Genomic DNA, 23,167 nt, shown 5'->3' on the forward strand with positions numbered 1-23,167 from the left:
GGCACATGCTGCACTTGTGGGCAAGGCCACTTCCCATGTGTACACCACCCGCAGAACAAAGCACGTGCGGCAGGTCATGCAGGGACGTGTGGTACCACACATACATATCGAAGTACTCCTTCTTTGATGCGTCATATGTTCGGATCCCGCGACCTTCCCAGCCACGAACCAAGTCATCCACCAGCGGTTCCAGGTACACATTCATGTTCTTGCCCGGGTATTTGGGCCCTGGGATTATCATCGACACAAACATGTTCTCTGATCTCATGCAGACGCCAGGGGGGAGGTTCATGGGAATAACAAACACCGGCCAACAAGCGTATACCTGCAGCCGACATACCATATGGATTGAACCCATCGGTTGATATCGCAACCGCTACGCTCCTCGGGTCACCTGCTTTCAATGGAAATTTCTTCACAAAGTTCTTCCATGCGGTACCATCCGACGGATGTATCATCTTGTCGGTGTATCTGTTTCCTTCCACGGCCCACCTCATCTGCTGGGCAGTATCCTCGGTCATGAAGAGCCGCTGGATCCTCGGTAGAACTGGAAGATAGCGGAGGATATTCTTGGCAACCGTGGTCTGCCTCTTCTGACCATCACCATTGCGGTCCACCTCAAAGTACCTAGAGGAATTGCATTTGATGCAATAATTTGTGTCAGCGTGCTCCTCTCTGAATAGCATGCATCCCTTTGGACAAGCGTGTATCTGCTGAGATGACATCTTAAGGTCACTGAGCAATTTGGTCGAATAGTAGAAGTTTTGCGGCAAGAGGTGCCCTTTCGGCGAAGGCTGCCTACGATGACCAGAAGTTCATCGAACCCATCTCTGCACAAGTTCCTATGGCACTTCAAGGCCATAAGGCGAGCGATGGCATCTAGTTGGGTAACCTCTGTATTTTCATGTAGGGGTTTCTGAAGCAAACAGAGCCTCATAGTACTCCTTTGTGTTTTCCTCCGGGTCCTCACTTGTCTCCGCATCCTGAGGTGTCTCCACCTCTACATGAGAGCTTTCAGGCACATTACCATTAGCCAAGTTTTCTAAGCACCTATCAAAACCAGTGTCATATTCCCCCCTAGGTTGAATCTGCCGCACCTCCTTCCTAGCACGTTTCTTTGCCTTTTCTCCATGGTAAGTCCAAATCCTGTAGGACGGTGTGAACCCAAACTTGATCAGGTGCATACTCATAGTTTCCTTGTCCTGTGCCTTTCGGTTAGCGCACTTACTACAAGGGCACCAAACACTTATAGGTCTGCTAGGGATGGCAAACGCCCTATCCACAAACTGCTCGGTCTTTTCTCCCCATTCATCGGTATAGTTCCACCGGCGATTCTGCCATCGTACATCCAGCCACGATTATCCATCCTCTAATCAGCAACAAAACAGACGAACATAGCATTTATATATCAAATACGAAATAAATGCATCATATATTTATTTATTTTACGCGTGCATCAACCTGAAACTCTACTAGGTGGGCTCCTAGCAGCCGCCGGATCCGTAGATTGAGTACGTTCTCCCAGCTCTACCCCGATCCGAGACAGAATTTCGGCAGCACCTCCCCGCTGCTCTCCCGATACACGTCTCGGCAAAAAGCCGAGAGGGGTGTGCATCCGGAGAACAACGGGAGGCGCTACCGAAATCCTGTCTCGGATCGGGGTAGAGCACGGAGAACGTACCCAACTACGCATCCGCCGGCTGTCCCGATAAATGCCGTAAGAGTTACGGTTCATAATATGCGAGACCACTAATGCATATTTATCCGCGTAACCCTTACGGTCGGGAAGAGACGCCTAGGTATCGCGACAGACTTGGTGATCTAGACACAAAAAAAAACCTAGGTACAAGAGAGGCGAACGGATTCTCACCCTCGAAGCGTGATCGACAACAAGCGAAGAAGATCAACGACCCTCTGAGAGAATCGCCGAAGAAGATCCGGAACGCCCCGTCAAACACCCCCGCGACGCCGCCCCTCGTGTCCACCTCGAAGCATCGCCTGCATAACGAGAAAAATAGTCATGCAAGTGAACAAGAATTTTTTACAATAGTGGTATAACAATATTACTTCACCATAAAGAATTTCCTTCCGGCACATTATCTTATTTTTGCCATATGGGGCTAGTTTTAACATATCCGTATCATAAACACCTTTTTCAAAGCTAAATTCCTATTTCTAATTTATACTAAACACTAAAATATTATACTAAACTAAAATCCTATATCTAATTCATACTAAACTAAAATCCCAGTTGGAAGTTTAGAACCGGATTATACTATCATCTCCTCCATGCCCATGAACAGCCATGAGAAGACAATGCCAAGGTAAAATAGCCTTCACTCGCACACACAAAATTCTCACCGCGGGCGGCGGCGGGCTCCCAAGTTGGAATTGGAAGCTTTCCATACGCAGTCATATGCCCAACTCAAGGACACCCTGCTAGATCCTCCCCCGGCGGCTAAAACCACCGATCACGGCAAAATCTAAAGAATAATCCTCGAGGGCACGCCCGCTGGCAGCAGAATTGCGCCCGTTACCCCCACGAAAATAGCAGCCCCTACCGAACCGGGCCGACAGAACCCCAACCCCAATCACCCCGACCACGTGACAGCAACGTCGCGGCTGCGGTGTCCACTCCACTCCACTACGAGCTAGCAACGACTGACGAGGAGCCGGAATTCCCGCCGAAATGCAGTCCCTCGAGCTGGATTTGCTTCCCCCTTCTCGGCGGCGGCAATTTGCGCGGGTCAGATACCGAGGGAGGGTAAACCAGAGCCTACGGCAACGCACCCTAACAAACCCTAACCGTGGCAGAAAAAAAAACCCGGACGGTGCGTTACCTTGAAGCACGGGAGGAGGCCGGCGGCGGCTGCGTGGGAGGAGGAGGCCGGCGGCGGCTGCGTGGGAGGAGGAGGAGGAGGCCGGCGGCGGCTGCGTGGGAGGAGGAGGCCGGCGGCGGCTGCGTGGGAGGAGGAGGCCGGCGGCGGCTGCGTGGGAGGAGGAGGAGGAGGCCGGCGGCGGCTGCGTGGGAGGAGGCGGCGGCGGCTGCGTGGGCGGGTGGGGCCAGCAGCGGCGGCGGCGTGGGCGGTGGGGGCTGGCGACGGCGGCTGGCCGGAGGCGGAGGAGAGCAGGAGGTGGCGGCGGCGCTTGGCGCGTGGGAGGAGGCAGGGGTGCGGGCGCGTGCTCGATTGGCCAGAAACACACCTGGTCGGATCGACGTTTAGGGTTAAGTGAAAGTGGCTTTGCCGTGCGCAGGCCTTTGCCGTGCGGCAGGGGCGCTTTGCCGTGCGGCAGAGTTCTTTGCCGTGGGCTTACGCACGGCAAAGGGAGAAGCGCACGGCAAAGGGAGAAGCGCACGGCAAAGGACCCTTTGCCGTGCGGCAGAGTTCTTTGCCGTGGGCTTACGCACGGCAAAGGATTTTTTATTTTTACCATTTTAATTATCGATAACATTAAGTTTTATTTAAAATTTATATTAAACTTGTTTTTTCAAAATGTGTATTATGTAATAATATATGTCCCATGCTTTTCAATAAATATGTGATTCAATCCGGTTCACCTCACGCGGAAAAATCAAGGGGGGTAGACGCAACTTCAATTGCTAACGCGGGAGTTGCAGATCAACCCGAAATCCCTAACCATAACCCTTAACCCTAAACCTTACCCTAACCCTAAATCATAACCAAAAGAATTAAAAAGTTACATTGGTGCACCCTCGCGCGGAGAAATCTAGGGGGGTAGACCCGCTGGGGCACACGTTCCGCTGTTTTGGGGGGAGGAGGGGGATAACGACCGCCGGAGCACCGGAACCCCACCAAACCTTGCATGTGGACCTATTCTATGTGTCAAAGTGTGATGCAAGGTGTGATTCACAAAATGGTGCATGGCATGGATCCCCGGTCTGACATTCCTCACCTTCGGGCGATAATACTTAACAGATTCCCCGGACGTGTCTGTCGAAGTGTCCCGCCGCGGGTATATCGGGGGCTAGACTGTGCCAAAGGGTGCCACACATGGTTTTCCATATGTCCATGGACTAAACAAACCTAAACCTATGAAAAGTTACATTGGTGCACCCTCGCGCGGAGAAATCTAGGGGGGTAGACCCGCCGGGGCACACGTTCCGCTGTTTTGGGGGAGGAGGGGGATAACGACCGCCGGAGCACCGGAACCCCACCAAACCTTGCATGTGGACCTATGATATGTGTCAAAGTGTGGTGCAAGGTCTAATGGTGCAAAAGTAGCTCCCCTAAACCCTAAACCCTAAACTGGGGAGGCTTCGAGCCCTAAACCCCTCTAAATCCCTAAACCACGACGCCTGAGTCGTTGAAGCATGCATCATAAACCCTAACCCTAACCCTAAACCCTAAACCTAAACCTAACCATAAATACTTACCCTTTAACCTAAACCCTAGCCCTAGCCCCTAAACCCTAGCCCTAACCCTACACCTAACCCTAACCAGTAGATCAGGCACACCGTCGATCGTGTGATAATGGCTCTAGCTGCTGGTATATGTGCCAAAGGGTCCCAATCTTTGGTTCTCCATGTGTATATGTACTAAACAAACCTAAAATAATGAAAAGTTACATTGGTGCACCCTCGCGCGGAGAAATCTAGGGGGGTAGACCCGCCGGGGCACGCGTTCCGCTGTTTTGGGGGGAGGAGGGGATAACGACCGCCGGAGCACCGGAACCCCACCAAACCTTGCATGTGGACCTATGATATGTGTCAAAGTGTGATGCAAGGTGTAATTCACCAAATGGTGCATGGCATGGATCCCCGGTCTGACATCCCTCACCTTCGGGCGATAACACTTAACAGATTCCTGGACGTGTACGGTGAAGTGTCCCGCCGCGGGTATATCGGGGGCTAGACTGTGCCAAAGGGTGCCACACATGGTTTTCCATATGTCCATGGACTAAACAAACCTAAACCTATGAAAAGGTATATTGGTGGAACCTCGCGCGGAGAAATCTAGGGGGGTAGACCCGCCGGGGCACACGTTCCGCTGTTTTGGGGGAGGAGGGGGATAACGACCGCCGGAGCACCGTAACCCCACCAAACCTTGCATGTGGACCTATGATATGTGTCAAAGTGTGGTGCAAGGTCTAATGGTGCAAAAGTAGCTCCCCTAAACCCTAAACCCTAAACTGGGGAGGCTTCGAGCCCTAAACCCCTCTAAATCCCTAAACCACGACGCCGGAGCTGCAGAAGCATGCATCATAAACCCTAACCCTAACCCTAACCCTAAACCCTAAACCTAAACCTAACCATAAATACTTACCCTTTAACCTAAACCCTAGCCCTAGCCCCTAAACCCTAGCCCTAACCCTACACCCTAACCCTAACCAGTAGATCAGGCACACCGTCGATCGTGTGATAATGGCTCTAGCTGCTGGTATATGTGCCAAAGGGTCCCAATCTTTGGTTCTCCATGTGTATATGTACAAAACAAACCTAAAATAATGAAAAGTTACATTGGTGCACCCTCGCGCGGAGAAATCTAGGGGGGTAGACCCGCCGGGGCACGCGTTCCGCTGTTTTGGGGGGAGGAGGGGATAACGACCGCCGGAGCACCGGAACCCCACCAAACCTTGCATGTGGACCTATGATATGTGTCAAAGTGTGATGCTAGGTGTAATTCACCAAATGGTGCATGGCATGGATCCCGGTCGACATCCCTCACCTTCGGGCGATAACACTTAACCGTATTCCCGGACGTGTACGGTTAAGTGTCCCGCCGCGGGTATATCGGGGGCTAGACTGTGCCAAAGGGTGCCACACATGGTTTTCCATATGTCCATGGACTAAACAAACCTAAACCTATGAAAAGGTATATTGGTGGAACCTCGCGCGGAGAAATCTAGGGGGTAGACCATCCGGGGCCCACAGACAGCCGTTTTTAGGGGGGAATGACCCCCGGAGCACCGAAATGCAACCAAAACTTGCAACTGGACCTAAAACCTACCCTAACAAACCTAAGAGAATGAAAAAGTACATTGTGCACCCTCGCGCGGAGAAATCAACGGGGGTAGACCCGCCGTCCCGCTGTTTTGGGGGGAAGGAGGGGGACGGCCGCCGGAGCACCGGAACCCTCATATTTGTGGGGGATGAGCATGGAGATTAATTTTGTATTGCACATTGTCTTAAGTAACACTAATAAATAGTCATCAAAAAGTAAAACTAATAAAAAAATAAATATAAGTATTAGATGAAATAAAATAGAAAGAAAAACAAATAAAATGAAGTATGGCGCACGGCAAAGAAGGAGTGCACGGCAAAGGCGTCTTTGCCGTGCATTTTATCTGGCCGCACGGCAAAGGGAGGCCCACGGCAATGTCCCAGTCCTTTGCCGAGCACAGTTTCTTTGCCGTGCGGCCTCTGTTGGCTTTGCCGTCATGTTTTCTTTGCCGTGCGCGTTTGAGGAACTTTGCCGTGCGAGGAAACGTTGCCGTGCGGCATGGGTGAGGTTGCCGTGCTCTTTATCTTTGCCGTGCGCCGCCCTTTAACTTTGCCGTGCACATATTCTTTGCCGTGCGTGCCTCTTGCGGCGCACGGCAAAGAATTCTTTGCCGTGCGGTGCCTCACGGCAATGATATGCTGCACGGCAGCGCCTGATTTTCCTGTAGTGACCAAAGTAAACCAAAATTCTAAGAAAAATCGGATCTGTTAAGGTTTAATATAGTAATATGCCTAGTTCCCACCTGCTCAGGAAATAGCGGGTTTTGTTTAAGAATTTGGTCTTACTCATTTTGTTTGTTTGTTTTGCAATGGGGTCTTACCCAATGTTAGGGAGCTAGCTTGTTATGCTCAGAAATGCAAAGAAGTCCATGGTTCAGGAGAGACGTCAGGTCGTAGTGGAGTCTCAAAAGTGTGGCTCGTAGTCACACAGCGATGTTGTGACGCAACTCGATGATGTGATTTCAGTGATGAGTGGTAATCGGATTAACAAACTTTATATGGAGAATTGTAGTCTTGGTGAAGCATATATAGTGATTAACGTCGATAGGAAAAAGGATTAAATTCAACGAGCATCTTTTGCACTGATAACTCAGGTAATCATATTATTCTTACACAACCAAACAACGACAAGAGAAGTATATGAAAGCACCACTACGTAGCCTGGACTGGCATGCATCATCAAATGGCAAACACACATACAAAGAGTAAGCTTAAGACACGGGCACCGCGCATCCGGAACTGCATGTAAGCATGGACTTAATTATTCAACCACCGTCCACCGCCACCAGCTGGCCGGTGTAGCCTAGCAAGTAGTGGCAGGCGTCGTTGGCCTTCAGCCCGGCGGCAACGGCGAACTTGGGGTTTAGCCCGACGGAGATGCACTCCTTGACCTGGTAGCCGGTGTAGGCGAACTTCGTCTTCTTGGTGACGACGAAGTTGATGTACGCGGCGGTGCCCTCGCGCAGCAGGTAGCCGTAGTAATTGCACTAGTGGAGACAAGGCTTTCGGTCCCGTCCCGTAACGGGGTCTAGTCTCGGTTGGCCAACCGGAACTGTACAGGCGGTCCTGACAGGCGGGACTAAAGGCTAGTTCCGGACCATCCGGGATAAATGGTTCTCCATGTGGTCGCGATACAGGGTTTGGTCTAGAGAATCTTTAGTCCCGGTTCGTAAATCTCAACCGAGACTAAATATTATTTTCAATAATTATGTTTTTCATTTTTCTAATTTTTTTTCTAATTGTTTGACTTGTTACTCTATTACTTTGACCATTTTTAATACTAGTCACACTTAGTTTGTAGTTAAATTGTAGACTTGGTCATCACTTTTCGGTCGGTCACCCATCCGCATACTACTACACCATCAGCACGCTTAACTCCTCTGTTCTTTCCTGCCGTGTTCTGCGAATGTGATTGTACCTTGTTGTAAATACTACCATATCAATCCTATTAACTCTTATACCATTGTGTCATATTTCTGTATTTTTTGAAATCAAAAATAATCTGTAAACCGCAATTGGACAAACAATATATGCTTTATTGTTAGAATTTTTTTGAGGAATTTGAATATAAAATAATTATGTTTTTATTCATTTTTTACAATTATTATCAAATAATATATACATTATTCATATAATATGGCCAAATAATTAATATCTTCAAATCTGTAAATCGCAATTGGACAAACAATATATGCTTTATTATTAGAAAAATGTGATGAATTTGAATATGAAATAATTATGTTTTTATTCATTACTAGCAAAAGTGCCCGTGCGTTGCACCGGGAGAAAATAAACTCAAAGGCTCTAATGAATCATCCATGTTGATACTCCTACTTTGTGCCATCATCGACAAAAGTGCTCATCTTTTCTCCTAGTCACGACGAACATGATTTATCCTAAAAAGATGAGTTTGTGAGGCTACGGGTTTTTCGAGCAGACACAGTCGCTAGGAACATAACACGAAAGCAAAACCAAACACAATGCGAAAGCAGGAGAATATCGGGAGCAGAGCAACGTGCTCATAGAAGGTTGTCGGTTGGACGCATCAGAATGCTCTAGCCGACGTAGGAGTGGCTCGCTGTGGCCATGTGTCATGCTCGTCGCCTCGCCTTGATCAATAGTGTATTAGTATATAGAATTCAAAGATGAAACGGGATCACTTATACATCTTATTGCCCGGGCATAATTGCACCATCAGAATAACTATCGAGATGGTATAATTATTTTACTATTCTACTTCAAGTAATCAAAAATTCACAATTATTAGAGAAAAGAAAGAGACATGGAGCAGTGCCATGCAAAGCTAGCACCTCATGTGATAAAACAATATGTAAGATGCATGTTACTAAGCTAGCACCTCACTTGCGCTATGGCTTGTCCTCCAACGACTCTAACCTCAACTTTATCCGCTTCAGTCATGGGCGGAGCTTCAGCCCGGCATGCCCGGGCAGCTGCCCGGGCTCGACCTCCTCCGGCAGCGTGCAAACCTCGATTAATTAGGCAGCGATTTCGTATTATGTGGCTATTTGCCCGGGCTAAATTCCAGCCCAACCTATCGTTGGACGTTGCCTTTCTCCTTCGGCCCAAGTTTCCAACAGGCAACAACAAGTCAACAGGCCTACGGACGCACGAACTGAACAGTCACGAGGCCGCGAATCGGTCGTTCCGTTCCGTCCACGGAAGTCTGAAGGCACTGAATTGGGCGTTCTTGTTGGTCTTTTCGTCTCCCAACAAGCGAGGAGCGACGGAGGCTGCAGCAGGCCACGCCGGCGCGGCGCTCGCACTGGTGTCGGCAGCACAACGACAGTTGAAGACTCCGCTCTGCACTGCTATAGGTCAGGCTGGCAGCGATTGGTACATACTGAAGTCTGAACAATTTTCTCCATCGATTCCATGAACTCCATCTTTTTAATCTATGAATTGGGGAAAAAGGTTTGTTCATCTAGTTGACCACTTCCGCACTTGGAATCTTAGTAAGAAATCAATTTAAAAAAATTATGTTATCAAATCATCGTATCAATTTTTGATTTCAGAAAATGCGGTTTCTCTAATGCTGATCGTAGAATATTGAGGATCAACTTGAGACTTATGTCCTTCATTTGAGGAATCACGCGACGTTATCATTCTCAATCTCGCCTTTTTTTTTTGCTTAGCTTACAGTTCACCCAGGCTTCTATTTTTTCCTGGCTCCGCCACTGACTTCAGTGGCATCCAGACGTGGGATGACCACCATGTAGTACCTGCAAAGTTCAGGATCGTGTGTCTGTTGTCAGTGCTGGGAACTTTCGAAAGATTTTCAGGATACCAAAGTTGGAGCGGAAACTGCGTGTGTCCTGCACGTAGCCGGCAGCCGGCTGCGTGTGTCATGCATGTAAAATAATTTCGGAGCTTGTCAGTGATATATCTCACAATCATGCAAAATCTTAAATAATTTTTTTTACTTTGTGCTAGACAAAAATAACAAAATCTGACATGCTTTTTAGAGATTTGAAAATGACTAAGATATGCACTTTTGTCATTTTTCTGCAGTTTAAAATATAAAGTATTTTGAAATTGATATTTTACGCGTTAGTGGGATACATTATTGTCTATATGCAGATTTTTTTCAGAATTTTTTGAACTTAAAAATATAATTTTTGATTTATTTGAAAAACAAGATCACTGCTGCACCAAATCTCTGTCCAATCAATTCGCATTTCCTAATTTTATTTCGTACTCAATCAATGCCTCTGCATGCGACCCAGCAGCATCAAAAGGGAAAAAAAAAATCCACTCTCTGTGTCCTGCATCAGCACGTTACCAAACAGCACAGACTTCTCTGGAAAAAGATCCCCAATTCTCTTCGTGTTGGCAAATGCTTCTGCACCTCCATGGATTTAACATATACCGCTTCCTTTTCCTCTCCGTAGAGCAAAAATTCGTGCAGCTCCGCGAGTTCGAATTTTTTATGGCGTAGTGATGGAGTCCTCCATAGCGCTATTTTTCCGGCCCACGGATCTGGAGCGTCGCCGAATACTTCTCATCATCTTCCCGCTTGTATCTCCTTTGCAGATCAAATCGAAAATCAGGCTACCCAAGGTGCCGCACGCAGCGGCTGATTATGGTGCGGAGGTTGTCAACTCTGGGGCGTAATCGGAAATCAGCCTACCTAAGGTGCCGCACGCGGCGGCTGATTATGGCGCGGAGGTTGTCAACTCTGAGGCGTCGAAAGTCATCTTCTCACCGGCGAGGTTTGCGAATCACAAGTCGCCGCGAACTGGAGGATCGGGGAGAGGAAGATCTGAAGGATGGATTTAAAAACGGCCGTGCGTGTCAGCTGGTGCTGGCCTCATATGCGGAGGCGTCACGCGCCACAACCGCTGTTCTTGGCTCGAGCGTGCAGGTCCCATCCCTTCGGATCTCGCCGTCGGCGGGGGCGGGGTGGAGGAGAGCGGATGGAACAGTCAGAGGCAGCGACGAAGAGCAGCTCCGGGGCTTGGGGTAAAAAAAGAACTTGAACAGATTTTTCACTTGCGGATGGCAGCGGTGGGTAATTTAGATTAACTTGAGGGGTAGTTTAAAGTTGGACGGACGACCGAGGGAGAAACCCTTTTGCTTTTATTATTAGGTATAGATTATTATGATCAAATACTATATGTATTATTTATATAATATTGCCAAATAATTAATATTTTTAAATCTGTAAACCGCAATTGGACAAACAATATATGCTTTATTATTAGAAAAATGTGAGGAATTTGAATATGAAATAATTATGTTTTTATTTATTTATCATTATTATCAAATAATATATGCATTATTCATATAATATGACCAAATAATTAATATCTTTAAATATGTAAACCGCAATTGGACAAACAATATATGCTTTATTATTAGAAAAATGTGAGGAATTTAAATATGAAACAATTATGTTTTTATTCATTTATCATTATTATCAAATACTATATGCATTATTCATATAATATGGCCAAATAATTAATATCTTTAAATATGTAAACCACAATTGGATAAATAATATCTTTAAATAAACTGCCATTGGACAAATAATATCTTTAAATCTATAAACCGCAATTGGAACGACATCTTCTGTGTTTGCAGCGTGATGGTGGAGCGTCATGTGCAGCGTGATGGTGATGGAGGTGGACGTGGAGGTGGCGGCATGCAGAGATACAAGAAATGTGATGGTGATGGAGGTGGACATGGAGAGGCATGGACTAATATAACTTAGGTATACAAGAAACTGCCCCAGGACTGAGTGAATGCATAGATGTAAAATACACAAGGAAATATGTCGCTAGTTCATACACATAATTCGATATATATTGAAAGACACATATTTCATACACATAGTTCGATATATATTGAAAGACACATAGTTCGATATATATTGAAGACGATTTATAGAAAGACACATAGTACATACACATAGTTCTTTAAATGTTGAGACGATCAACATGGCTATTGTAGCCAACTAGCTTCCAATAACTTCTAGCCATCTCGAAGCCCAGACGAGCGTCCGGAACGGTATAGCGCACTTGCTCGTAGTTTAATGGGACATTGGCCCACCAAAATACCAGTTCATCTTCTTTATCTTGCGCGGCGTCCTTCTTCTTGTACGTCTTCCTCTTCTTCTTCTCAATATTTGTCCCAATGATAGAATTTGCCAGATCATATAGACTCGGAATGTGATTATTTGTGAGATTCGGGAGTATCTTCTCGAGGTCGTACACAGAAGTAATATGAATACCGTACGGACTCAGCATCTCCACATCCTTGCCGATAGCCGCGCCTCAGAATCTAATGGTATCATCCTGCAAGAACTCCTTGAGAACTTGTGGCACTTCATCAGCCTGACAAATCTGGAATACCAAATTCTCGGACGCCGCCGAGAGTTGAAGAACGGCGGCGCGCTGATCACCCTCGCGAGGGTTGGTGAACTCACAGTCCAAGTTGACGCACTTGATTGGTGTGTTGTCGAGATAGTCCCTCTTCACTGCGCGGATCCACTTCTCCACCCTTCTTGCACGGAGAGCGACCGTGACCTTGAAAGCCATCCCTTCGGCCATGAAGTGGTATACCCGAGTTTGTGGAGCCAGGTTGCGTGTGAGGTGCTCCATTGAGTCCGAAACATTGACGGAGAGGAGAGGTTTTTGGTAGAGGAGATGATATGGAGAAGAATGTGTGTGTGGCAATGGTGGAGAAGATGTGAGCATATAAAGGAATGGAAGATGAAGATGAAATGGCCAGCCACCGGGCAGATTCACGGGCGCATGACGCTCGATTTCGATGCCAGCCAGTAATGGCGACGCGACGATCGGCTTCCACGGGAACAAACTGTTTGACTTTAAGTCCGGCCGCGTGTCACCAGTCGGGACTAAAAGGGGTACCGCAGGCGCAGCGGGCCGCAAAACCCTTTAGTTCCGGTTTGGGATACAAACCGGGACAAATGGGTCCTGACGAACCGGAACTATGGGTGCCGTACGATTGGGTGGATTCGGGGCGACGTGGCCAGGCCTTTGGTCCCGGCCCAGCACACGGCCGGGACCAAAGGGGCCTGACGAAAGGCATGTTTTCTACTAGTGTCGGTGCAGAGATGATGTGTGTGTGATTGCTAAATGCTTCTCCGATGTGTGGCGGAATTGGGAATTCAGTGGACATGCTTCTTCCTATGGGCTGCTCCATTTATACCGTTGTCTATGGACATTGGGGCATGGCCGAGAGGTCACCGCACTAGGATGGCAATGTTGAGCTCCTTGGCTGTTTCTTCTTCTTCTCATCGATGGCCTTCCAGGAGACGTCCACTTTAGATGACGTCGGGGCGTACCACCCAGGCCTCGGGGCCTGGTAACACTGCCCCGAAGATTGGAGAGATGTGACATAGTCAAAGATTCGGCTCCTCACCATGCCGTTAGGAGGCATGCCTCGGACAGCGGGTCATTTGATCACATCTATCAGTGTACATGTCACATGCCCTGTCAAGGGCGCAGACTTTCAGGTTGTGGGACCTTTCCTATTTATAGTTGGCAGCTTCCGCTAGCCTGTTATTAGGCAGGGTTGTTAGCCGGTATAGATGGTTGGGGGCTTGGTCCTTTTCCAAAGCTTCTAGAACTATACCTAGCCTTAGCCGGCTGCGAGAGTAGTTTTCCCTCCTATGGGTACCCAGTTGCCCATGATTTGGACATCGAGAATGTCGGTGCCACCACCATCTATCTCTACACCAGTCGGTCGACACAGCCTCCCGCCCCTTCTCCCCGTAGGTCGAGGACGCCACTTCCCTCTATCTCTCGCGGTAATAAGAACAAATTGAATGGGTGTCCTTGTAGCTCCAAGCGCGTACGTGTTGGTCCAAGGTGTCCATTCAGCTCCAGGCACATCGATGCAACGAGCTTCGTGGCACAACTTTATTTTATAAAATGGTTAACAACTTTGCCGAGTATTTCAGCTATACCCACGACGAATTTCAGACCCCTTTTTCTTTACTGAGTGCCTCCAGTTGACACACGGCAAAGGCCATGCGCCGTTAACAACAGTTAAAGGAGCGTATACTTTTCGTTGCCGAGTGCCACAAAAAAGCAAACGACAAGGAAACTTTGCCAACTTGCCAAGTACCCGAGAGAACACACTTGGCAAAGAAACTTTACCGATCCCACCTTTGCCAAGTCGCTTTTGTCCAGTGTAATACTCAGACCAGAATCAGAAAAAACTGTGTATGAAGTATGGACACTGAATATTTGGACAAAAAAAGAAGGAAAAGATTTCATTGAGACAGTTATGAATTTGATTGACTTTTCCCTTACTTGACCAAACAAGTTTCAATTCTGTTATTTCAACTACACCAAATGATATTTCAAATTGGTCAAGACTCTCCAGTTTATAGCCCCGTCTATATGGTACCAGTTATTGTTTCATTGAATTTGCTTCATTAATAGGTTTATGATTCGACTTTGATCGTTATGGATAGGTACCAAGATCAAGTTATAGGCAAGCGGACCTAATTTTAACAGCCGGGACGGTAACAATGAAAATGGCTCCCTCCTTAGTGAGGTTATATGAGCAAATGCTGAACCAAAATATGTCATTGCTATGGGAGCTTGTACTATTACAGGGCGAATGTTCAGTACGGATTCCTATAGTACTGTTCGGGGAGTTGATAAGTTAATTCCTGTGGATGTCTACTTGTCGGGCTGCCCGGTCACCTAAATCGGAGGCCGTTATAGATGCCCTAACAAAACTTCGTAAGAAGATATCGCGAGAAATAGTTGAGGATCAAACTCTATCTCAAAATAAAAATTTAAAATTGATTTTTTACTATCAGTCACAAGCTTTATGTTTATCATGATCAAGCATATATATTCTCGATAGTATAAAAGACTACATTCATCGACCATGTTTTACCAGTAATAACTTAGAGAATGGTACTGTATTATTCTTACATCACCAACAACACGACAAGAAAAGCAAACCAAACCAAAGCATGCATCACTACGTAGACCGGAGGCCCCGGACTGGCATGCATCATCAAATGGCAAACACACACATAAAGGCTAAGCTTAGGACACGGGGAGCGCGCATCCGGAACTGCATGTAAGCACAAACTTAATTATTGAACCACCGCTACCAGCTGGTGTAGCCTAGCTAGCTAGTAGTGGCAGGCGTCGTTGGCCTTCTTGAGCGCGGCGGCCTGCGCGGCTGCGGCGAACTCGGAGGTGAGCCCGACGGCGATGCACTCCTTGACCTCGTAGCCCGTGTAGGCGAACTTTGTCTTCTTGGCGGCGACGGAGTTGATGTAGGCGGCGGCGCCCTCGCGCAGCAGGTCGCCATAGTAGTCGGTACGGGTGTTGCACAGCGCGTCCTTGAGCGTCTCCATCTTGCTGCCGTAGAAGGTCTTGCATACCTCGCCGAGGGAGCCCAGGATGCTGCCCAAGTTGCCCAGGCAGTCGATGATCTTCTCCGGGTGGCTCTTCCAGTAGCTGCGGATGAAGACACATGCACATGCAGATCAGTAGAAGTTCGTTTAATTTTTCAGTTCATCATGCAATTCGCTAAAAAATTCAGATCTTCATGTGATCCGCTCAAAAGTTCAGTTCATTGCTGCATCTGTGAAAGTACGAGCTGTCGATGTGTAGCCTTACTCGCATGACCCGGTGTGGCTGGGGACCGTCGGGGTTGGCGTCGGGGTGTAGCCGCCACCTCCTCCTCCGTAGCCACCGCCGCTGCCGCCTCCTCCGTATCCACCGCCGCTGCCACCCCCTCCGTAGCCCCCACCGCCTCCGCCTCCGGAGCCCCCACCGCCGTAGCCGCCACCACCATCTGTTGAGATAGATACAACAGTGTGCCTCGTGATCAGCAAAGTACGCAGTACAAAGGCAGTGTTAATTTCAGCTAACAGGTAAGCACGGGATCGTCAGAACAAGTACATACACTTCTGCTCGGACAAGTTGTTTCCATCAAGGCTCCTGGCAAGGGCCTGGGAGGCTACCCCGACCAAGAGGACGGCGGCCAGGAGCATCCTGGAGCTGGAGCCCATCTCTCCCCAAGAACTCCTGAATGCAAGAGGGACAAATTAAGAGAACAGTGGCAGAGGTGGTTGTACTTGGGCGAGTGCCTCTGGACACTGCACCTGCAGGTATATATACACGAGCGCGGGCGCAGCACCTACCGTCGACTTGCCGCTGCCGCCTGCATGGACCGTGATGAATGTAGGATCTCGCCACGGGTTCATGGTGGTTGGCCGCCATTGAATGCCACCGTCGTTCATCCGTCCAGCCGTCCCAGCTCGGTACCATGATGATCTCATAGCCTGGCGGCATCGCTCACGGTCGACTTTGATTTATTTCACATGATGAATTCCTGGATTGTGTAGTTCCCTTTTTCTATATACTACCCCCCCTGTTCTAAGTACTACCCCTCCTGTTCTAAGTAGTACTTATCACAGATTTAGCCAAATTATAGGTAAAAATATAGCTTGTACAATATGAGGTGGAGAATGCATAATTAAATCTCAAGTCAGTATATTGAGTATGCTGATGTCACTTAATGGCCGATCGAGGGGTGCAGGTTACATCTGCAGATCGGTAGCTTTCGTGTGACGAAGAATGTGCCACTATCATCACTAAACGTGTGCCGTTCTAGTCGGATTAAATTGGATTCGGCGCTTGCCACCTACTCGGTTGCTATTTCATGGACGTGCTCTTAATCTATTTATTAAGAAGCGATTTGTCCAGCTGATGAAAAATCGAGCAAAAAACCGTTACAACAACTCCATATGCGAACTAATCTCAAAGCATGCAACTTCTACACCCAGAAACCTTCAACACATTAATGAAAAATCAACTGTGAAATACAAAGATCTCGGAAACAACCCAAAAAGTTGAGCACCGTTCATCAAGTAGTTAAATCATTCCTTGTGGCCCCACTCTACTTTCTTTTGCTTCTATGATAATTCTTCGCTTTTTGGATTTTGCCCCTCGAAGTCTACTCCGCGAGGAGGCAAACAATCTCCTTGCCATATCCAGGGCTAGCCGTTTTCAAATTAGGGAGTATGTCACAAAGCTCTCAAGCAAAGATAGATTTAGAGTTAGGTGCCAATGCACCTGCCTCATTAACCTTTCGCCACACCGAGGCCTAGCTCCACCAGTGGTGGTATAGTGCGAAAGTCACCGTCTAGGTCCCAACTCCCAAGCGAGTACACATGTAGATGCAACATCGACAAAGGAAGAGAGGGCACCTCACATAGTTCATGCACCTTGCATGATCTGCATCACGGGTGCAATGATCCCGTCGATGTCCTCTACTTTGAGGCAACCGATACATCGGGTTGCGGTTACTGGGAACTGCCACAAGGGGAGAAACGATCAAAGTTGCATTCCTCTCCAACAAAAGATGGCTCCACTAGGGACTTGCAAATAACAGGCTTCCTCGCCAAGCTTCGATGCAATCTCAACAACCACATCATCAAGATCAACCATAGACGAATCGAATCCTGCTTAGTGAAATCACCGGAAGCACAAGCGCCCACACACTCCAAAGAGGTAGTAGCATGCGCCAACAAAAGGTTGATCGTTGCCACCTCTTCGCGCAAGGGGCGAGACACCTCTTTGATGCAGTTGGTGGCCAATTAAAGGATCTCGAAGCACATCAAGCCAAACAAAGATACCAAAGTAGAGTCCAAATTGGTTCGAGCAATGGAATCCTTGTAACACCCCGAAGGGGACCTTGGCGACACTGACATATGTAACGAGTGGCCCACAACATCAGCGCAACACCAGGTCAACCAAGGATGAAAAGGCTGTGGACGGCGAGGAGCGGCTCCGCTGACAAGGAGCGGAAGCATCCGGAGAGTGAGCGCGACATCACCTCTCCCGGTGACCAGGCTGATGACAACGAATGGATCTGAAAGGCTCACGACATGTGTTGACTTTTGGGTCACGCTCGAGGCAACCAAAAACACCTCCCACGTGCCCAACCATTGAAGGTAAGGCTATGCTCGAAATCTTCCTTCCTAATTGAAGGCGTTGGCATGGGACGAACGCCCCAGCCAGAGCGGCACCGCCGGCCCACATGCTACCAACCCTCCTCAGCTCCAAGAGCGGTAGCGGGAGCAGAGACACCACCACAAATCTACACACAAGTGATCTTCATCTTCCATCACCATGCACATCAGCGGTGCCTCAAACTGCACCACAAGCAGCCTCGCCGGCGGGTGGCCAACTCCGCATTGTCCTTATAGGGAGATAGTTTTTTTTTTCGAGGATGTTATAGGGAGATAGTGATTTACTATGACGATGTCACATGCATATATATGATTACTATTCACATATATGATTAATTTACCATATGTTGATGTCGCATGTGATGTTTTGTGATGCGGCGAATATCTTTCCCTCGTGTTTTTGTTTATAAGCCATGCACTACAAGTTATGCATCTTTGACCTATTTATTTCATTGTGAGCTACCATTGATCAACGATATAGCATACCGAGCAATCCGCCTCGATACCTAACTTTCCACTTGGCACTTTCCAATGCCTTATCTAACCCACCGCGTACAACTTCTAGGAGCAGAGTTCGACCGCCCAACTTGTCTACAGGTTCAAGAAAAGAAACTACTCCGTATAAAGATTTTGGTTCACTGTAGTGCTGAAGTGGATCTATCACAGAAACATGTACGGTAGGTTTTCTATATATCACCCATTTGCTGGTCACAGGTCACTATCGTTTTAATTCACATTGCACGAAGAAACTTTCACCGAAGGTCCTTGTATATAGTTTGGGCTTGAAGACACAAGCTATCATAATCAGCTCAAAGCGACGGATAACAGCAGGCGTGTTAGACTGGCGGCGCATAAATACTAGTGATAGCGTGATGTGATGTACACTTAATTTGGCAAGTAGACGCGGGGGGAGAAGAGTGTGTCATCTCATGATGATCTAACAATAAGCTAACGCAAGGTTAAATCTCTTAGTTGGTAGACTGTATATTAGTTAATGGATATGGAGTAAAAGCTAAGGCTGGTGCCAATGCCTCACTCACTCTCACCCGCCACGTCAGCTTTTTCCCTCACTCTCACCCCACTCTCACCCCACGTTGCCAATGCACGGGCTATAGTGCCATCTCTCACTTCTCTCTCCTCCACATCACCATTTCTTTTTCACATTAAGTTATTTCACTCGATTTTTTTAGACATTCAAAATAATGCAAGAAAATTATTTTATTCAACTTAGAATGTTACCAATTACATAATAATTAATAAAAATACAAATTATGTTTCTTGTTTTTCTAAATAGCCTATATGACAAGTGTGTACTTGTGTTTGTATTTTGAACTGAAAGAGTAATCATTAGTGACCGAAAATCATACTGGTTAGATTACAAACTTTCCAAAGTTTGTTTGAATCAATTTGGTAGCCTAAAGCGATTTAAAGAATAAAAGAAGGAAAGAAAATAAAATAAAAACTGACCGGCCAGGTCGTCTCCTACCTCTCGCCTCGCCCGCGTCGCCGTGCCAGCGCTGCCGCCCGCCTCTCGCCTCGCTCCTGCCTCGCTCTCGCCCCCAACGCGGGCGGTAGCCGGGCGGGAGCGGGCGATACCGCCGGGCGCCCCCGCCGTCGCCTGCCGCTCTCGTCCCGCCCGCCTCCCGCCCCGCGCCGGGCGATAGCGCCCCGCCTATCGCCTGCAATGGCACCAGCCTAATGCTAGGAAAAAAGAAGTCAACAAAAGACTTGCACATGTTCTTGCTCTTGTACATGTTCTTGCCACTTGTGTGAACTATACAGAATCAAATTCCTCTTGTTTGAATGACTACGCAGAATCAAATTCCTCTTGTCTGAACAACTATGCACACAATGAAAAATCGAGCTAAAGATATGAAATATACCATCGGAAACGTAAATCTCAATATCTTCCATCAACCAAATGACAGTGAGCTATACCATCAAACCTCAAATTCAGAAGGAAGTGTATCCACCGTCATTCTTAGGCTTGTGGTTGGAAAACTTTGATTTATATATATATTGAGCTTCAATTTTTTCAAAAGGAATAACTAACAGGATAAGTGCTTTCACTAACGGAAGATACTAATTTCACATGATATTTTTCAGATACCATTGTTCACATGCACTACTGTATTTAAGCGAGCTGTATACACTATCATTAACATTTTCACTCCAGGTGGACTGAGAAACTATGAATAAGACTTGCTTAAGTTGTATTTGTGCATAATTCCATAACATTAGACTATTGGTAGATTGTCCAGTTCTTTTCCATTTTTCAAGATCCCATGGAGAAAAGAAGCATCTCCAAATTATCTTTGATATGGTTCGAACTTTCAAAGCTAAGCCACATCATTTTAACCACCCCAAAGTTCTGGAGAATGAAATAAAGGGTCATAACTAACCACGAATGAGGTTGTGGGTGCCTACAGCAGGGCGAGTCCAGTCAAAGCAGGCAAGCACACCTGCAATATTCATCAACCTCATCCCATGATGCCACATACACATTAGCAGGGTAACACTCGGATGACTCGGGGGGTCGGGGGGGGGGGGGGGGGGGGTGGTGACTCGTCATAGCTCTGGGGTGAAGGCGGCGCCGCGAAGGCACGGGAACTCCGCCCGACCCTCGTCGACTCAACCTCTTTGCGGCACAGAATTTGTTACACGAATACATGATTTTGTACTGCCTGCTGTACAAATATAGGTTTTATACAGGTATATACAACATTATACATATATAATATAAACAACATGTAGATTAGACAGATATAATATAAACAATATTATACGTCATCATCACATTACTTAGAGCCTGATCGAGATACACATATAGTTCGAAGTGCCAAATTTTTACATAAAAGTAAATCCATACAAAGTTCATCATCTCAAGATACAAATGAAGTTGCACCGGCCGCCGCCTACACTAGGATAAAATAGTGTACCGCCGCGACGATGGTGAGCAAGAGCGGGAGCACAACGAATGTTTTCATCTTGCTCTTGTTCGACTGGTGCTTCTTCCACTTGGCAACCGCCTCCTGTCTAGTCGCATATCCTTTGTAGCAGTTGCCACTGAACTTGTGCACCTGTTTCTTACGATCCTCCCACTCTTCATAGACTCCTGGAACCCGCCCCTCGAACACGACGTAGTACCATCTGAAAGAGAAAGGTCTATACCTCGGGTTTTGTGTGTTTGATAGCAACACTTGAATGAATTTAACTGTGTGCATAGATTGTCTTTGATAGATTTGCAGGTGCACGGTACCCTCGCTGAGCACATCATGATCGGAAGACTCAAGCGTAGCTTATAGGTTTTCTGGTTTTGTGTGTGTCGCGAGGTGACGTGGTTGGAGAGGGAAAGAGAAAACTACAGAATCTGCCTGACCGGTACTACCGGTACCAGGAGCGGTAGTACCGCTACGCTACTGATACCGCCTTATGTACCGCTCTGGGACTTGCACGTGAAAATACCCACAGAGTGGGTTACGGTACCTCTACGGTAGCATGAGCGGAAGTACCGCTCATAAGAGGTAGTTCTGGCATGGTACCGGTTAGGTACCGTAAGTCAAGTTATGGCACTACGGCTCCGGTACCGCCGAGGTACCGGATGGAGTCCAGGGCTCGAAGAGGCCATGGCGGTACCGTTAGTGGTACCGCCAGCGGTACTACCGCTTCAAGCCCACGTGGCGAATCTGTGGGCTGATTTCAAACCCAGAGTGGTACTACCGCTTGCCCAAGCGGTAGTACCGGTTGTGCGGGATCTGCACATAAATGTTGGATTTGAAGGAGCCTATAAAAGGGCTCCTTCTTCTCCAGCTCTATTTCATCTCTTCTCCTTCTCTCTCCTCCATTGTTGCTGAGCTCAAACCTTGAGGATATCCCCACCTACCCAACCAATCTTTCCCAAACTTTGTGGAGTGGTGGAGGAGGCACCGATCTATAGTTCTACCATGAGAGAATTCACCAATACCAGCTAGTCCTTAGTGGATCTTGGAGTTAAAGTTCCTATGGTGGGATCTTGGAGGAAGTGCTCCTATGGAGGCTAGCTTGGAGTTGTGCTAGCCCCATAGGGTGTTGGGAGACTCCGGTGTTGTGGAGCTCGCCCCAACCTTGTGAAGGAACCGCCGCCTCGACCGGCTACTTAGTGGGGAAGGGGAAGCTCCTTCGTGGGGCTTTCTCGAGGAATAGGGTGAGGCCTTCCTTCGTGGTGCGGTCAGCGTGCGCCCAGAAGGCCACCAGCCTGCCGTTGCCGCACAGAAGGAAAGTTTAAAGAAGACTCGGAAAGTGCGCGCAGTCGGTTCAAAATCGGCCCTTTTCACGTTCGGCACGTACCGCGGTTGCCTTGCCCGTGACGCACCGAAAAAGGGCACACTGTGGTGCGGTACGCCGTGACTCCGCGGGTATGTCGCAGCCCGCGAGGGCACGACTTCGCTCCTTACTACAGATATGCACCACATGCATGGGTGCAGTATTAGCCCACCTCTTTTTGGTGCACCGCACGTCGTATACGCGCCGCACCAGAAAAAAAGGGTGTGCCACTGCTACCTAGTACATCTATTGCCCTTTTCCTAACAGTGTAAGAAGGGCTTCTTCTCGGTGTGATCGACTTATCGTATGCTAGCCATGACCAAGCACCGAAGGACAGGTGGAGAAGAAGTGGTCAATGCTATAGAAGGTCAAAGTGCTATCGAAGCTGCGAGTTTTCGTGTGGAGACTGGAAAACAATCACTGCCGGACATACTCCATCATAGACACATGACGGCACAACCCTCTTGTTCCCTCCGTGGTTCCCTCGACTCGTGGAGGCATTCCCTTCTCGAGTGCAATATGGCGATGAGTGTATGGGCACTCTTGCTGGAAGAGATCGTCAAGTTGATGATCCAATTGCAGGAGCCGGATGCGAGAAGCTGGTTAGAAGATTTCAGCTTGGCCACCCATGATGAGCTGACTCAGGTGATAGTCACTCTGTGGGCGATTTCGCATGCTCATTGGAAGGCGTTGCACGAAGATGTCTTTCAGAGTCTGCTCTTGACCTACAATTTCATCTGAAGATTCATCGATGACCTAAACATAATTGTTGCTCCAGTGAAGCAGAAAGTGTGAGGGCTGTTGCAAGTTCCACGGTGGATTCCTCCACCACGAGGCGTTAGCGATGCGGCTCTTTCGAAAAAAACCCTAAACGTTGCTTCAGTTTCAGCCATTGCACTTGATGATAG

At 47.8% G+C, this 23,167-nt stretch overlaps 2 protein-coding genes across 2 annotated transcripts; both read right to left on the reverse strand.

The window, feature by feature from the left end:
* Window positions 1–12,255: 12,255 nt before the first annotated feature.
* LOC127321339 (uncharacterized) lies at window positions 12,256–12,582 on the reverse strand. Its single transcript, XM_051350363.1, has one exon. It carries the CDS (start codon window positions 12,580–12,582, stop codon window positions 12,256–12,258), a length of 327 nt encoding a protein of 108 aa, XP_051206323.1.
* A 2,284-nt stretch (window positions 12,583–14,866) lies between these two features.
* On the reverse strand, window positions 14,867–16,074 carry LOC127321329 (protodermal factor 1). Its single transcript, XM_051350354.2, has 3 exons — window positions 15,887–16,074; window positions 15,598–15,775; window positions 14,867–15,435 (listed from the first exon to the last, which is right to left on the reverse strand). The coding sequence occupies exons 1-3, from the start codon at window positions 15,990–15,992 to the stop codon at window positions 15,105–15,107; spliced, it is 615 nt and encodes a 204-aa protein (XP_051206314.1). The 5' UTR covers window positions 15,993–16,074; the 3' UTR covers window positions 14,867–15,104.
* Window positions 16,075–23,167: the final 7,093 nt, after the last annotated feature.

The sequence above is a fragment of the Lolium perenne genome, chromosome 7, assembly GCF_019359855.2.
Source record: "Lolium perenne isolate Kyuss_39 chromosome 7, Kyuss_2.0, whole genome shotgun sequence".
In the NCBI taxonomy this organism is placed as follows: Eukaryota; Viridiplantae; Streptophyta; class Magnoliopsida; order Poales; family Poaceae; genus Lolium; species Lolium perenne.

Bases quoted from the DNA above. Each gene is read 5' to 3' on its own strand.
- LOC127321339 (XM_051350363.1), bottom strand. From the start codon at position 12,582: ATGGAGCACCTCACACGCAACCTGGCTCCACAAACTCGGGTATACCAC.
- LOC127321329 (XM_051350354.2), bottom strand. From the start codon at position 15,992: ATGGGCTCCAGCTCCAGGATGCTCCTGGCCGCCGTCCTCTTGGTCGGG. The intron at 15,776-15,886 runs GTATGTACTTGT...CTATCTCAACAG, and splicing joins CAACTTGTCCGAGCAGAAGT to ATGGTGGTGGCGGCTACGGC. The intron at 15,436-15,597 runs GTAAGGCTACAC...CTTCATCCGCAG, and splicing joins AGCCACACCGGGTCATGCGA to CTACTGGAAGAGCCACCCGG.